This window comes from Hyperolius riggenbachi, chromosome 4 (assembly GCF_040937935.1).
Source record: "Hyperolius riggenbachi isolate aHypRig1 chromosome 4, aHypRig1.pri, whole genome shotgun sequence".
Taxonomy (NCBI): domain Eukaryota; kingdom Metazoa; phylum Chordata; class Amphibia; order Anura; family Hyperoliidae; genus Hyperolius; species Hyperolius riggenbachi.
In genome coordinates, this window is record NC_090649.1 from 263,254,676 (window position 1) to 263,272,807 (window position 18,132).

At 43.0% G+C, this 18,132-nt stretch overlaps 1 protein-coding gene across 1 annotated transcript in view; it reads left to right on the forward strand.

The window, feature by feature from the left end:
* Positions 1-917: 917 nt before the first annotated feature.
* Positions 918-18,132, forward strand: part of LOC137503760 (desmin-like) — a 45,356-nt gene continuing 28,141 nt past the window's right edge. Inside the window, exons 1-2 of the mRNA XM_068231221.1 lie at positions 918-1,367; positions 14,790-14,940. Coding sequence (XP_068087322.1) covers positions 1,171-1,367; positions 14,790-14,940 — 348 coding nt within the window. The 5' untranslated portion in view covers positions 918-1,170. The remainder of the gene's footprint in view (positions 1,368-14,789; positions 14,941-18,132) is intronic.

An 18,132-nucleotide genomic window follows, 5' to 3' on the forward strand; every position in this document is an offset into this window, starting at 1 on the left:
GCAACATATGGTATTCTACTATAGGAATGTACACCAGGCTACTAGATGTCTGTGTATGCATTTTCAGTTATTGTGCCAAAGAAATGTGATATGGCAATGCTGAAGTTTTGCTAAAGCATGTGGGCCCACTCCCTTTTAAGCCTCATTATCAACCAGATGAACCACAAAAGTGTTCTTAAAGGGAACCTTAACTGTAGTAAAAAAACGAGTTTAACTTACCTGGGGGCTTCTACCAGCCCCTGTAGCTGTCACTGTGTCCCTCCAGGCCCCCACAGCGATCCTCTTCTGGCCAGCTGACTGGCAAGTTGACGGACTGCGGCCGAGCGAGTCCTTTATCATACTCCCGTAGACTGGAGAATTTTGCGCAGTAGAGATTTTTTTTCACACTGCGCATGCGCAGGGAGGTGCGCAGACCAGGGCCACGCATCAGAACAAAAGTAGGGTGCTGCGGGGGAACGGAGGATCAGTTTGTCCTGGCGGGCACAGGGAAGTTGCAGGGGGCTGGTAGAAGCCCCAGGTAATTTAAACACTTTTTTTTTAACACTGATAAGGTTCACTTTCAGGTTAGAGGTTCATATGACATGACCACATTCTCATTCAAATTACCATAACTTTTTTTTTTGTGTTGAAACTAAATATTGTAATTAGGACAATTGTTACGTTAAAGCATAAGTTATCATGTGATCTTTATCAAACTGTAGCACTGTATTGTCTTATATACACATTGATTTATAACTCTGAGATGAGTAATCGGCTAAGAGTAAAAAGGGCTAGCGAACGGGTTAATACTCAGGAGGAATAATTGCCATTACCCTGCGCATTCTCGCAGACTTCGGATCCTATCTAATTATAGGAATAGATGCATATGCTCCCTGGTTCATTTTTTCCATTATTTTCAAGCCTTGCGCGCCTCGGCTATTAGATCAGCTTGAACGCTCTGCAAGATGCCAGGGATCTTTCTGCAGCTGGGAATTTAGCCTCTTGCCGTGACTTTGACACTTTGGAGTGAAGGGTGTGTGTTCCATTGACCTGGCACATTCCTAAAGAGGTGCCTTTGCACTGAACCCAGCACTGCACTATAAGAATGCCGGTGAACCTGGCGCAGCGGTCAGCATCAGCATCATCTGCAGCAGCATTAGCACCACAGACAGCTCCAAGCTCCGATCCAGGATGAGTGTGAGCCCAGAGAGGATCTCTTCATACCGCCGTCACTTTGAAGGCTGGTATAGTGGTGGATCGGAGGTCAGGCTCAGGGTGAGCAGTCCATCTCCACCCAGGGACAGAAGATCAACCAGCTACAGCAGAGAAACATGTGAGGTGCACACTGGAGGTAGGAGGACCGCCTCCGCCACCCGCAGACCACGCAGGTAAGGGAGGGCACTGCCATAGGAGGAGTCTGTGCTACTTCAATCCTCTCTCTCTCTGTCTTTTTATCCCACCCTCGTCCTTTTTATGAACTCATTGAAAAAGTCGCACATTTGAACTTCTGCTGTGCAATGTCACGTTCTGGTATTTCGTGGTAAAGGATGCCCCAGTCTGTTAGGTCATAAGATTTAATTAGAAGACTCTTCATTCTATACTGTGATGGTCATTATTTCAAAAGGAGCATCAAGTAGGGCAAACGTCGGGTAAAAAAACTGAGTACTCTAGGTCTAAAGAATGCTAACCAAAGGTTACTTTAACCATTTAATGACTGCAGTCTTAAAACCCCTTAAAGGGAACCAGAGAGGTTCAAAAAAAGCTATTATACATACCTGGGGCTTCCTCCAGCCCCATACGCCTGGATCGTTCCCACACCGCCGTCCTCTGCTGCCTGGATCCGCCGGTACCGGGTCCCGTCATTGCCGTGAGTTGGCCAGTCAGCCGGCGGACGATCACACGGAGCTCCTTCTATACAAGTACGCATGAGGCTGCCTACTACGCAGCCGCATGTGTACTAGTATGGAGGGAGCACCTGTGATGCGGACAATTGGCCCCGTCCGCCGGAAGTGACGGGCCCGGTACCTGCGGTTCCAGGAAGCGTAGGATGGCGGCGTGGGAGCGATCCAGGCTTATGGGGCTGGAAGAAGCCCCAGGTATGTATAAAAGCTCTTTCTATTTCCAGGCTCCATTCCTCTCTGGACCAGACACTTTTTTTCCATTCAGATCACTGCAGCTTTAACGATTTATTGCTCGGTCATACAACCTACTATCTAAATTAATTTTACCTCCTTTTCTTGTCACGAATACAGCTTTCTTTTGGTGCTATTTGATTGCTGCTGTGATCTTTAGTTTTTATTATATTCATCAAAAAAGACATGAATTTTGTAAAATAAAAATGATTTTTTTTAACTTTCTGTGCTGACTTTTTTTCAAATAAAGTAACATTTCTATATACATTTTTGTCTAAATTTATTGTGCTACATGTCTTTGATCAATAAATAGACACTTATTGGATTTTTTTTTGTTTTGGTAAAAGTTATAGCGTTTACAAACTATGGTGCAAAAAGTGAATTTCCCCAGTTTGAAGCATCTCTGACTTTTCTGAGCACCTGTCATGTTTCATGAGGTGCTAGAATTCAAGGATAGTATAAATACCCCCCAAATGACCCCCATTTTGGAAAGAAGACATCCCAAAGTATTCACTAAGAGGCATGGTGAGTTCATAGAAGATTTTATTTTTTGGCACAAGTTAGCGGAAAATGACACTTTGTGACAAAAAAAATAAAACAACAAAAAAAAGTTTCCATTTCTGTGACAAAAAAAAAAAAAGAAATCTGCCACAGACTCACCATGCCCCTCTCTGAATACTTTGGGGTGTCTACTTTCCAAAATGAGGTCATTTGTGGGGTGTGTTTACTGTCCTGGCATTTTGGGGGGTGCTCAATTGTAAGCACCCCTGTGAAGCCTAAAGGTGCTCATAGGACTTTGGGCCCCTTAGCGCACCTAAGCTGCAAAAAAGTGTCACACTTGGGGTTTTGCCATACTCAGGAGAAATAGTATAATGTGTTTTGGGGTTTATTTTTACACATACCCATGCTGGGTGGGAGAAATATCTCTGTAAATGAGAATTTTTTGATTTTTTTTACACACAATTGTCCATTTACAGAGATATTTCTCCCACCCAGCATGGGTATGTGTAAACAATACACCCCAAAACACATTATACTACTTCTCCTGAGTACGGCGATACCACATGTGTGACACTTTTTTGCAGCTTAGGTGCGCTAAGGGGCCCAAAGTACTATGAGTACCTTTAGGATTTCACAGGTCATTTTGATTCCGTTAGGAGTATGGTGAGTTCATAGAAGATTTTATTTTTTGTCTGAAGCCTATGACAGCTGATCACGTGAATTGGCTGGCGGGGGAGGGAGGGAGGGAGGGAGGGGGGAGTATAACAAATATTAAAAAAACACATTTTTTTTTATTAAAAATAAACATAAATAAACAAAAATACACAAACAAAAATCTGGGGGCGGTCAGACCCCACCAAAAGAGAGCTCTGTTGGTGGGGAGAAAAGGAGGAATCACTAGTGTGCTGTGTCGTGTGGCCCTGCAGCTTGGCCTTAAAGCTGCAGTGGCCAATTTCTCTAAAAATGTCCTGGTCACTAGGGCGGTTTAACACTGGGGTCCTCAAGAGGTTAAAGAGAACCTGAACTGAAAATAAAAAGTCAAAATAACCATACACAGGTCATACTTACCTCCCGTGTAGTCTACTATTCAATCTCTTTCTCCTCTCCTGCATCCCATTTGTCCACTGTCATGAATGTATTTCTCCATCCTCCATTTTAAAAATGGCCATTACCCCCTAATAGCTTCCTGGTCAGCACAGTGTTAAACTGTAATATCACCCACTTGAACCATAGGGAAACATTACCTTGCATAATCAGTTGTAACTGACAGCTGCTGATATATAACTGACAGCAACTGGTATATTTCAGTTCTGACAAAATATTGTCAGAACTGCAAGGGGTCACTGTAAGAAGAAAATAGTAACCTTATGAGAGGAACTGACGGTGAGGTTAGTATGTAATATTCGTTTGCAGCTCCGTCGTGTTTGTTTTAAATAATTTTCCTCGCTTCAGGTTCCCTTTAGGCCTCTTTCCCACCAGGACGTTGCGTTTTAGGGGACGTTATGGTCGCATAACGTGCCCCTAACGCAACGCCTGGTGGTGTTGGAGAAGGACGCCAGAGTGAGCCGCGTTGTGCGGCTGTTGGTGCGCCTTTTTTGTCTCATACCTTGCGGGGACCACGTGATCGGAACACTCCGAATCACGTGGTCCCGCCAGTCAATCAGCGGCCGCTCCAGGTAGAAAACAGCAGAAGTGATGGGAAGTCCGGCTCTTTTCAATGAATCGATTCATTGAAAAGAGACGGACTTCCTATCACTACTGTTCAGAATCGATTCAGAGCAGCAGGACTGAACCTAGTGATGGGAAGTCCGGCTCTTTTCAATGAATCGATTCTGAACAGTAGAGATAGGAAATCCGTCTGTTTTCAATGAATCGATTCAATGAATAGAGCCGAACTTCCCATCACTACACGGAAGTACAGTGAATATTAATTAGCCGTGTGTTTAACAATAGAGGACTCTCCCCTCCTCCTCTCCTCCTCAAAACAAAAAAAAACAATACTGAGCATGAGCAAACAGTCTAACACGGCTAAAGCCGTAGAACGCACAGCATGCTGCACTTTCAAATAACGTGCAGCATTACAATGTAACACAACGTGGGCACTGTGAACAGCCCATTGATTTTTCATTACTGTGAGTTGGGCAGCGTTACAGGCTGCACTAACGTGCGCCTGTAACGTCTTACTGTGAAAGCAGCCTTAAAGAGAACCAGAGATGAAGCACCCTCTTGTATTTTACCTTATAAATCAGTGGGAACATGACAGTAGACACCTAATCTGCTCTTTGTTCTCTGTTTAATCTGACTGTTATCACCTCTGATAAGAATCCTCAGTCTAGCTTTGCTACGGAAAGATTATAGCTGAGTCTGTCTTCTCTGGTGTCTTTTCAAACCTAAGCCTGCCCCCTTGTGGCTCTGCTATAATGACTCAGCTATAATTATTCCCTGCAAAGCCAGACTGAATGCTCAGTCCGGGATTCTTATCACAGCTGATAACAGACACTTTTAGCAGTGAGGATGAAACCGAGAGCATGGTAAGTGTTTTCTCTAATGTTCTTACTGATATATATGGTAAAATACACAAGGGTGCTTCGTATCTGGTTCCCTTTAAGCAATACCAGCTGCATGGCTATCCTGCTGATCCTTTACCATAGTTTTAGCCATAGACTATGAACAAATATATGTGGATCAGGTGTTTCTGACATTGTCAGATCTGACAAGATTAGCTGCATGCTTGTTTCTGGTGTTATTCAGACACTTCTGCAGCCAAATAGATCAACAGGCCTGCCAGTAAACTAGTATTGTGATAAATATGTCAGCCTCCTAATGTTCATAATTCAGTTGGCCTTTAAACAATTTCTCTGTAACAATTTCCTGAAGAGGTAGGTTTAGGACTAAATATTGTGGATGCTGTTGATGTGACTGAAGAATGCAGGGATTAGGAGAGAATGTTTATACTTAGGCAAAGCAAACAAGTGAAATGGCAGAAGACAAAGTAGAGTTGTAAATAGAACTGTTGGACAATATATCAGTTATCAGCTGTTTACCACAGGGATCGGTATTGGCTACCGAGACAAACCTTAGGACAAAAGTTAAATACTTACCTAATGAGAGGGAACCCTCTGGATCCTCCAGAGACTTTCCAAGCCATCCTCTGGACCTCAGCTTCTGCCCAGGGCCCTCAAGTGCATTGCACCCATGCTCCTCTTCATGAACGAGCGTGGCCATTCTAAACTCGCGTGTGCACCGCCACACCTGTGCAGTAGTATGGAACCACCCCATATCGCATGTGCCTACATTATGTCCTCCCTATAAGCAGGGCAGCCTATACTGCTCCATCAGACCCATTGCTGCATTAGCTTCCTGCTTAGCCTGCCTATGCACAGAAATGGTCCTGGCTTTTAGTTAAAGGGACTCCGAGCAGTGCAGAAACTATGGAAAGATGCACATCATTTTAAAGCTCTCTTTCTCCTCTTTCCAATGATATATAAACCGCCACCCTACGCCTTTTAGTTTTCGCTATTTTCGCGATTGAAATTGCCGCGGCCGTGATTTCGATCGCGAAAATAGAGAAAACTAAAAGGTGTAGGGCAACGATTTAGGTGTCGTCAGAAAGAGGAGAAAGAGAGCTTTAAAATGATATCCATCAAGCCATAGTTATATTGTATTACACAGGGCGACTTTTTGTCAAAGTCAGCAGCTGCATTCAGCAGAATGGAGCTGCTGACACTGGGGAAAGTGTCGTCCTGTGTAATACAATATAACTATGGCTTGATGGATATCATTTTAAAGCTCTCTTTCTCCTCTTTCTGACGACACCTTAATCGTCGCCCTACACCTTTTAGTTTTCTCTATTTTCGCGATCGAAATCGCGGTCGCGGCAATTTCAATCGCGTAAATAGCGAAAACTAAAAGACGTAGGGTGGTGGTTTATATATCATTGGAAAGAGGAGAAAGAGAGCTTTAAAATGATATGCATCTTTCCATAGTTTCTGCACTGCTCGGAGTCCCTTTAAGTTTTTTTGGCTTTTATTTATATTCCTGTTTCCAAGTATACCTAAATCATTTGTGTATGTTTCTGTTCCTTTTCCAGTGTTAGTAATTATCTCTCATCAATGTGCTTCTGCTCTGCACGGTCTATTCATCTGTCTAACTATTCTTCTGACTTGTCTCTGTTGGCTAGGTGGCGGTACAGGGTTATATCCTTGTTATTTTTTTAAATTTTATAGATAGATTGAATACAATTGTCCACTATGCCCAATCAGACATTTATCAAAGTTTCTAAGATCCCTCTCTCAAGAGAAAAGGCTTTGGGTCCTTTCACGCTTAGTCCATCATATCACAACAAACAAAATCATTGCATCATGCAAATGCAATGACAGTCCTATGGGGCTATCACGTTGATTGTGATGTGGAGCAGTGCAACAGGTTGCTTCAGGATAATGTACAGCATGTAGTGGATTTGCAGAATAACATGCTTTTACACTGGCAGTGAGGCATACTTTCCTGGTACTGTATGATTCATTCACTGTATGGCCTCACCAGACTGCTAATGTGCGATTCAACTTTTCTAAACTGTTGTGGTACGATTAAAGGATAATTACATGGCAACCTTTTCTTCATAGTGTGAAAGGAGCTGCAGTCTTTGATTTCTCTATATGATCAATCATTTTCTTGGATGAATATAAAAAACAAACCATTTGGTTGTATGATTAATTGCTACCTTTATAGTGCAGTAGAGAGAAGTCAGCTCAGGAGGTTTGCTTTTCTGCCTACTCCATCAGTCTAGATCAGATCTTTCCTGAACCATAGACCCCATTGCCATTGGAAGCACAAGGACCCTGTTTGCAAACAGGAATGCTATGGTTGGTGATTATGTCTGTTAGGCTGCATCTCCACTTGTGCGGTGCGGAATCGCCGGGAAATCACTGCAGATGAAATCGCATGCAGGTGCAATTTTGCATGCGTTTTTTCCCGCAATTTCGCATGCGATTTCGCATTGGGTAGTAGGTGGGCAATTTTAACTATGTCACTGCCTGTGCAAATTAACATTACCTCCTATGTGAAATCGCATGCGAAATCGCGGGGAAAAACGCACGCCAAAACCGCATGCGATTTCCCTATTAGATACATTGTATGCGATTCGCTTAGCGGTGTGCGGGGAGCGAATTCTGACGGCTCTGCCGTGCAGATTTTCCCCGCACACAAAAACGCTCCGCACAACGCACAAGTGGAAACAGGCCCATCCACTTGTATTGGCTGTGCGAATCCGCATGCGGATTCGCTATAGTGGAAATGAGCCCTAAGTTTGGAGTGTTTGGGAATGTGCAGTTCAGAAACATTTGTAACCATGCATGCCCAGGACATTCTTGGGATATAGAAATTGCTTGGCTTGCTTAGGAAAAAGTGTGCTATGAAGCATTCTCAGAAAATTATTGAAAACATCAAAATCTCTCTGAATCAACTCTCAACCCCTTCTGCTATAAATCAATATATTGCTCTATAGCAATAGCCAGTAGTGTGCCATTTCCTGATATATTATTTTTGTCTCAGAAGATTGTCTTCTGGGTCTGAGAAAAGCCAGATATGTTCCTGTTTTTAAAATCCAAGCTCAGCCTCCCATTTTTAATATAATTTGCATTAATTGGCAATGACAAAGCTGCAACAATAGTTGTGGCTGCTATGGAGTCCTGAGGCAAAGAATGGACACATTTACCCTCTAACTAGAGATCACCCAAACCTCAGATTTTCGGTTCGCGAACTTCCGCAAAAGTTCGGTTTGCGTGAACTTCCGTGAACCACAATAGACTTCAATGGGGAGGCGAACTTTGAAAATGATGGAAAAGATGTTTTAAGGGGTCTAACACCTGGAGGGGGGCATGGCGGAGTGGGATAGACACCAAAAGTCCCGGGGGAAAATCTGGATTGGATGCAAAGGAAGGGCAGAAAATCACATTGAATGCTAAATTGCAGGCCTAAAGTGCTTTAAAACATCTTGCATGTGTATACATCAATCAGGGAGTGTACATAGAGTACTGCTTCACACTGACACACCAAACTCACTGTGTAACGCACTGCAAACAGCTGTTTGTGTAGTGATGGCCATGCTGGACTGGTGCGCACCATGGCCAAAGTGCAGGCCGTGGCAGTTTTCAAGCCCGTATGGTCGCCGGGCTGTGGTAGCTCAATAATAGAACAACAGTGGCTGTCCAGCTGATCAAATTTGGTCTGTCCACAATGAAGCAACAACCTTAATATCTTGGGTGTGCCCCCCCCCCCACCTCCCGAGACACTCCTATAGCCGGCGGTCATTGCTTTATTGTGATACGCAAGCCCCTTCATCACGGCAAGGTAATGATCACGAAGGGGAATTGGCACATGTACATGCCTTTTGTTTTGTTGTTGCAGCTGCAGTGCAGCCAGAAAAATTAGGCAGGCATGTACACGCACCAGAAAAATTAGTATAGCAGCCGCTGCTAGCAGCGGCCTTAAAAATTCAGGAATCCGCCTGTCCTGGACCCTGTTGGTGGTGGCGGAGAAGGCAGTCAAGCGGCCTGCGGGCAGAGGTGCTGTGTGGGGAGCGACTCGTCTTGGGGCAGGCAGTCATACGGCGTGCAGGCAGAGATGCTGTGTGTGGGGACTGACTTAGTCTTTGGGCAGGCCTGACCATGCTTTGCAGACCACATGGTCAGATACAGACCTGTGTGCCAGAGATGACACCACTTGCCTTTCAACATCAGGGTACAATTTGGGTATCGCCTTTTTTGAGAAATAATTGCATATCTTCCACTGCGGTGTGTGGATTTGCTTTAGTGGGCTGCTTTCCCTCAGGTGGTCATCCCATTGCAGACAGTTTGTGCTTTGTAATCATGTGCCTTTGTAAGGTAGTTGTCCCTTCGTGGGTCTTGGTCTTTTCACGGCTCAATTTTTGGTGGCAGAGAGTACAGATGGCATTGCTCTCATCTGAGGCAGACGCACACAAAAATGTCCACACCGCTGAGCCCTGGGGTGATGGCACTTTGGTGGTAGCGGCCGACTGAGTGTTAAGTGGGGTGCCAGAATCAGAGCAGTAGGAGGAAGATATATCACGCTTCCATGCGGAAGTTGAGGAAGATGAGGTGTTCTGTGTTAAATAGTCAACTACGTCCTGACAATATTGGGAGTTCTGAACACTGTACTTTGGTTGGGGGCCGAACTAAATCACGACAGTGCAACCTCGAACAGACCTGCCAGGTGGCCTGCCTCTGCCTTTTGTTTTGTCCATATTGGGGGAGATGAAGTGAAAGGTACAGTTAACAGGTATGCACGGAGTGGTATATCACACTGCGTGCGCTCACGTAGGTAGGTGGGTGCACTGAACACAACAGGTAGGTATATGCAGTGATGGGTATTACAATGTGCACCTTTCACACACACACAGGTACCGGACAGGCACAGTGACACTGCGTGCGCTCACGTAGGTGGGTGGGTGCACAGTGAACAACAGGTAGGTATATGCAGTGGGTATTACAATGTGCACCTGTAGGAATTACCAAGGCTGTCTATGCAACACAAGTGTCAGTGGGACACACAGAAAAAAAATAGATCACAAGAGCAAGATTAGCTCTCAAAAGAGCTGTTGTTGGGTGCTTTTTTTTTAGCAATAAAAATCAGCAAGGAGCAAGTTAAGAAGCCTACAAGAGCCTAACTAAGCTTTCCCTATGTGAGTCTGCAGCAGCTATCCCTTCACTAACTACTGCAGGCACACGAGTGAGTGAAAAGCCTGATGCTGCCTGCCTTTTATAAGGGGGATGGGGCTCCAGGAGGGAGTGTAGCCTAATTGGCTATAATGTGCCTGCTGACTCTGATGTAGAGGGTCAAAGTTGACCCTCATGATGCACTATGGGGGCGAAGAGAACTTCCGAAAAAGTTCGCAGTTCTCCGCAAACGCGAACCATGGAAGTTCTCCGGGAACCGTTCGGGCCATCTCTACCTCTAACCTGTTCACTGTCTTTTTCAAATATAATAACTGTACCTGTACCAACAATATGTACGCTTAAAGGATACCCGAACTGAAATGTGACATAATGAGATAGACATGTGTATGTACAGTGCCTAGCACACAAATAACTATGCTGTGTTCCTTTTTTTCTTTCTCTGCCTGAAAGAGTTAAATATAAGGTATGAAAGTGGCTGACTCAGTCCGGACTCAGACAGGAAGTGACTACAGTGTAACCCTCACTGACAAGAAATTCCCCTTTTTTTTACCTCTTTCTTGCTCTCAGAAGCCATTTTCTGCTAGGAAAGTGTTTTATAGTTGGAATTTCTTATCAGTGAGGGTCACACTGTAGTCACTTCCTGTCTGAGTCAGGACCGAGTCAGCCACTTGCATACCTTATATTTAACTCTTTCAGGCAGAGAAAGAAAAAAGGGAACACAGCATAGTTATTTGTGTGCTAGGCACTGTACATACACATGTCTATCTCATTATGTCACATTTCAGTTCGGGTATCCTTTAAAGGGAACCTAAACTGAGAGGAAAATGGATGTTTCCTTTTAAACAATACCAGTTGCCTGGCAGTACTGCTGATCACTTTGGCTGCAGTAGTGGCTAAATTACAGACCTGAACAAGCATGCAGCTAATCCAGTCTGACTTCAGTCAGAGCACCTGATCTGCATGCTTGTTCAGGGGCTGTGGCTAAAAGCATTAGAAACACAGGATCAGCAAGAGAGTCAGGCAACTGGTATTATTTTAAAAGGAAAAATCCATATCCTTCTCAGTTTAGGTTCCCTTTAACACTACTACTACTACTGAGTGTATGTTGTTGGAGGTAAGGAAGGGATAACTATACACCTGTGCAGCCTTCATGAATGGTACTCTGTGCACTGCTTTGTTCATTCATATATGGGTGATGGTGAACAGAAGATATTTCCTATCAGCAGGGATCCTGTGAAAAGTTTGATATGTGGCTCACTAATGTTATACATGGTGACTTGGGACGAGCAGAAAAGTCCTTTTGTCCCTTCCACACCTAGTGTATTGTGTTGTTTTGCAACTGACAATATCAACGCAACGAGATGCATTGATATTCCTATGGGTCTTTACACATCGAGTGCAGTGTAGTGCACATATTATATACATTAACCAGAAAATGTGTGTTTACAGTGGAAGTTAGGCATACTTTCATTGCAATGTAGGCCTCACTGTATAGTCGCACTGCAGCGATAATGCCTAATGTAACTTTCTGGCTATGGTGCATTATGATCTGATCACAATGCAACTGATATGATTAGAAAGGGCCCTTAACATGCAAATGTCCACTGAAAGTTGAAGCTATGCTAGCTACTTCTAGTAGTTGCCAATTGTGTTAAACTATTCAGCTGCTGATCAGTAGCCAGTAGCTTTCAGTTATAGTGTTGACCCATTTGACATTGTTCTGAATGATTTGGATCAGAACTTGAATCCTATATATGTGTACCATGGCAAGGGCTGTTAACTTACCCTTGTCACCACCTCTTGCTGCTGCTTGCCTCCACGTCACTCTCCAATACTTCCTCTTTCATAGCCAAAAGGAGGAAGTATCAGAGAGCTGGAATGTGGCATGAAGCACAGCTGCCTGAAGATATGACAAGGGAGAGCCCCCTGCCATGGTGTGCATATGAAAGATTCAAGTTCTGATCAAAATCGTTTGGAATACATTTCCAAATGTGAACAATGTCCAGCAGTTAACACTACATTAGGAGGAATGTCCACTCCTTCTTGACAGTAAGAGACTCTTATTATAAATGAGAAGTGTATACAGTAGCCAACATCTTCTGCAACCTTATAGATAGTGCAGTTATGTGCTCTCCTAAGTTGTGGCTACACAGTTCTAAACGCCCTTTATATGTGATGGAAATGACGGTGTTCATATAACATTTATAGGAAAAATTATTTTACCTAGCAGTTAAGTATTGACTAACCAGAGTAAACCAGAACTTCTATAATTTTTTAAGGAACTGAAAGGAACTTTAAAGCAATTACTGAGCTTTATATATAAAGAAAAAGTGATGCATCATGGGAGTTTCTTCTTCTTCACATAAAGCTTAATAAGAGAGATTCCTCCCCCCTTAACCTATTTTTCACCCCAACTTTATGGGATATGGGTATGTATTGGTAGGCGCTAGGAAATAGGAGGCGATTGAGACACTGCCCTTGTATACTGTAGTATTTATCGGCCAGAAAGCATGGGCTGCAAAATGCAGATAGTATGCAAATATTTTGGAATCATGGAATAAGCCCGGTCGATTTGGACAAACCATATAAGAAAATAATAAATCAAATAATTGCTTCCTCGCTTTTAATGTTCTTTTTCTACTAGACTACTTTACTGAATATCTTATTCTGGATCAGTTTCTAGATTGTTATCCAATTTAGAATGAAAGGAATATTTACACATTACTTTCATGTAGAAGCGTGTACATATTGTTTACATATTACAGTCTAGGATTCAATGTACAGGTTATGATCTTCTCTTCATAGCTACAAAGTTGTGTTTCATGCAAATAGACAAGGTACAATTCAGCATTGCGAAATGTTATCCGTATAGTCGGATTGCAATGGATGCTTCCTATAACATGATTATTTATAAATATGTTACGTTGTCTCCTGCGTTGCTACAAAACGAAGTACATTCACGAAATCTATATTCTATTAATCAGCGACCAAAAATTGTGACATTGCTTTCAGAATTGGACGTATGTGCGCCCCCCCCCCCCCCCCCAAAAAAAAAAAACATAAAGCCGTTGCTATTTGCGCACCCTTTGACGTGCGGTAATTTAAATGTGGTTCTCTACGGTCACTTTGAAAAATAAACGGAAGTATTTAGCGTAGCATAATTTTTATTCTATTATATGTTTGTATTGAAATATTTGCAGAGTAAGGAATTAAACAAGTGTCTTGTGATTTTGTGCTTACTATATAAAAAGCGATAAGTGATCTGAAAAGGGGCTAAAATATCTGTTTTCTTTAAACCAAAATGAATCATTTGAAACGATGGTCTAAAGGGGTGTAATTGTGCAAAAGAAGATAAAAAGGACTAGGCATGATTTTTTTTCCTCAGCACAGTTTCAAAGAATTTTGTGTATTTTTTTTTCATTTAAATTTCCTCATATATTTTTTTAATTTTTTTTTTGTGAATCGTATTTTTATTGAAACCCGTGGCAGGGATGGATCGGGCATTACATTTGCGGATATCCATTTAGCACTCTTTCATTTGAGTACAAATCTGATTGTAAATAGTTATGTATTTGTAGGTATGCTTTATTGTATAGCTGTGTTATGGTACACATAGTAAATGCTGCCGCTGGTTATTAACGTCCTCGCCGTTCCTTGTAACTCAGATGTGCTTATCTCATCCCGGCAATAATTCTATCCCTATGCTAATCTATAATGAAATATCATGGGGGTAGTTTATTAGTCATGACAAGACATTACAGTTAGTAGCAGATTACGATGACTGAGGAATGATGTCCTCTGCATTTCACGCCACACAAGTAGAGATAGATACAAGACTGTAAAAGATTGTGTATGAGAAGTATCTTTTCACTGAATGTGTGTAATGTTTATGGAACAAAATGAGCATGTGTAACTGTCTATGGAATATAACTAGTGATGGTACATTGTAAAAGCAGGCTTATGATGACCTGATGACCTGTCAGTAAGCGCAGGAATCTAGGAAGACGCTATGGTGTGTGTGAACACAGCTTTCTTTAATTCCATTCCCCCACTCCCAGAGATAACACTATTTCAGGAATCGGCGTCCTCGATGTCATCATTATCTCTGTAGCCCGCTCCCCTGTTATAACAAAGGCAGTTGTGCCCAGCTAGATGCCAGTAGGCTACACGTCTCTGGCAGATGAGTGGAGGCAATGATGAGTTTCACACTTCTATAGTGAGAAAAATACCACAAATAGTGAAAGAGTGGCAGATCATGTATCTTTCCCTCCTATTTATATCAACGCCTGACCTATTTTAGTGTAAATGGTGCCATAGACTGCAGCCTTTGTGAATAAGTTCACCCAGAACCATAGTTCTCTGACATCTGATGCTATTAGATCATCCGGTGCTAGTAAATGGTGGCACGTTACCATTGATGCAGGCAGACTAAGCTAATGTTATGCAGCATCTGTAGCACTGTTCCTCTCTTTCACCCCTTTAGCATGGTGGCTTCCAGTGTTCGGACTCTGCAGGGGCCAGTGGTGGACCTAGAAGCAGTGAGTGCAGCCAATCAGGAATACCTGAGTACCAGGAGCAACGAGAAACGAGAAATGATCGTTCTGAACGATCGTCTAGCCAAGTATATTGAAAAGGTAAATACTGACCTTCACTTGTTTACTGCAGCTATCCGTACACAAGGCTACAGAAATTACATTACCTTCATCCTCATCCTATCAACCTAGTGGAAAGTAGGGTTGCAGATAACCACTTCAGCAACGTTAGCTAGACTGTACTTAGCAATAAACATTATTCACATGATAATATTCAGCCTATAGGCCACTTGTACAGGTCTTATAGCATTCAGTTAGGTTATTAGGTACTCTTTCACACAACCTCCTCCAATCTACCGTTTTGACTTCTGCATCTTCAAGAGAGAAAACAAATTCGGTTGCAGCACTATTTTTAAATAATAATAATTACAGGAAGGAGAATAGTGTGGCAGCTCCCAGTCACAGTCAATTCAACAACACTAACACATAACATAAAATAACTCCAGCGCAGGGGTGTAGCAATAGGGGTTGCAGAGGTTGCAAACACATCGGGGCCCTTGGGCCAGAGGGGCCCCAAAGATCCCTCCCTCAACTACAGTATTAGCTCTCTATTTGTCCTGTGCTCATAATAATCACTTCTATAGATATTTTGAATAGTGGTAATCATTAACAAACTGCTCCCCATCCCCTTCTTGCACCTCTGATACTGTAGTTGCCATTAGCAGGTTTTGGTGCGCCGTATCAATTGTTATGTATAGAGTGCTTGGAGAGTCCCATTGTAAAACTTGCATTGGGGCCCACAGCTCCTTAGCTACGCCACTGCTCCTGTGTTAAAATAGTGAATAAACTTAAATTTTGAATAAAATGTAAAATACACTATGCATATTCAACAACGCTGGGCACCATTCAACCACACATATCACATAAACACACCAATCATAAAACTCCTTCAAAAGACTCAGAGATGAGTCTCACTGCAGTTTTTTTTACTTATCCTAAGTTTCCTCCAGCCCCCTAAGCATGGATGTGTCCCTCGCCATCCTCCTCAGTGCCACCATTCTCCCGCAGTCAACCCCTGGTAAGCAGCTCAGTCGGACTCAGTCTGACTGAGTGACATCAGCAAGCGCAGAAGGTCCGTGCATGCACAGAAGGTCTGCCGCTGACGTCACTGAGCCGCTTACAGGGGCTCACCGCAGCTGAACGGGACATTGTAGGAGGACGGCGAGGGAAATAGCCATGCTTATGGGGCTGGAGGAAGTCCCGGGTAAGTAAAAAAACTGTACTGAGACTCATCTCTGAGTCTCTCTTTAAATGCGCCTGAATGACCACAGTCATACAGTAGGTTGCATAACAACAATATTCAGGAGGAACACCAAAGGATATCCAAAGATCAGTGTGCCACGATCAAGAACTCTGTGCCTCTAGAGATCTGCAGCAATCAAAGAACAGGTAGGACCGGCACCACTTCAGAAGTTGTATTAAAGCTCTTTTATTCAATCATGGATGGCTCAGCAATTGCTGAGCCATCCATGATTGAATAAAAGAGCTTTAATACAACTTCTGAAGTGGTGCCGGTCCTACCTGTTCTTTGAATACAGTAGGTTGCAAACGTATTCGGCCCCCTTGAAGTTTTCCACATTTTGTCACATTACTGCCACAAATATGCATCAATTTTATTGGAATTCCATGTGAAAGACCAATACAAAGTGGTGTACATGTGAGATGTGGATCGAAAATCATACATGATTCCAAACATTTTTTACAAATAAATAACTGCAAAGTGGGGTGTGCGTAATTATTCGGCCCCCTGAGTCAATACTTTGTAGAACCACCTTTTGCTGCAATTACAGCTGCCAGTCTTTTAGGGTATGTCTCTACCAGCTTTGCACATCTAGAGACTGAAATCCTTGCCCATTCTTCTTTGCAAAACAGCTCCAGCTCAGTCAGATTAGATGGACAGCGTTTGTGAACAGCAGTTTTCAGATCTTGCCACAGATTCTCGATTGGATTTAGATCTGGACTTTGACTGGGCCATTCTAACACATAGATATGTTTTGTTTTAAACCATTCCATTGTTGCCCTGGCTTTATGTTTAGGGTCATTGTCCTGCTGGAAGGTGAGCCTCCGCCCCAGTCTCAAGTCTTTTGCAGTCTCCAAGAGGTTTTCTTCCAAGTTTGCCCTGTATTTGGCTCCATCCATCTTCCCATCAACTCTGACCAGCTTCCGTGTCCCTGCTGAAGAGATGCACCCCCAGAGCATGATGCTGCCACCACCATATTTGACAGTGGGGATGGTGTGTTCAGAGTGATGTGCAGTGTTAGTTTTCTGCCACACATAGCGTTTTGCATTTTGGCCAAAAAGTTCCATTTTGGTCTCATCTGACCAGAGCACCTTCTTCCACATGTTTGCTGTGTCCCCCACATGGCTTGTGGCAAACTGCAAACGGGACTTCTTATGCTTTCTGTTAACAATGCCTTTCTTCTTGCCACTCTTCCATAAAGGCCAACTTTGTACAGTGCATGACTAATAGTTGTCTTATGGACAGAGTTTCCCACCTGAGCTGTAGATCTCTGCAGCTCGTCCAGAGTCACCATGGGCCTCTTGACTGCATTTCTGATCAGCGCTGTCCTTGTTCGGCCTGTGAGTTTAGGTGGATGGCCTTGTCTTGGTAGGTGTACAGTTGTGCCATACTCCTTCCATTTCTGAATGATCGATTGAACAGTGCTCCGTGGGATGTTCAAGGCTTTAGAAATCTTTTTGTAGCCTAAGCCTGCTTTAAATTTCTCAATAACTTGATCCCTGACCTGTCTTGTGTGTTCTTTGGACTTCACGGAGTTGTTGCTCCCAATATTCTCTTAGACAACCTCTGAGGCCCTCACAGAGCAGCTGTATTTGTACTGACATTAGATTACACACAGGTGCACTCTATTTAGTCATTAGCACTCATCAGGCAATGTCTATAGGCAACTGACTGCACTCAGATCAAAGAGGGCTGAATAATTATGCACACACCACTTTGCAATTATTTATTTGTAAAAAATGTTTGGAATCATGTATGATTTTCGTTCCACTTCTCAAGTGTACACCACTTTGTATTGGTCTTTCATGTGGAATTCCAATAAAATTGATTCATGTTTGTGGCAGTAATATGACAAAATGTGGAAAACTTCAAGGGGACCGAATACTTTTGCAACCCACTGTATGTTTATATGCAAATCCTCCGTGCACGGAAAAATGAATAAAAATGATTAAAACATGCATTTGCTTGATGTAAAAACCGTACCAAAAACGGGG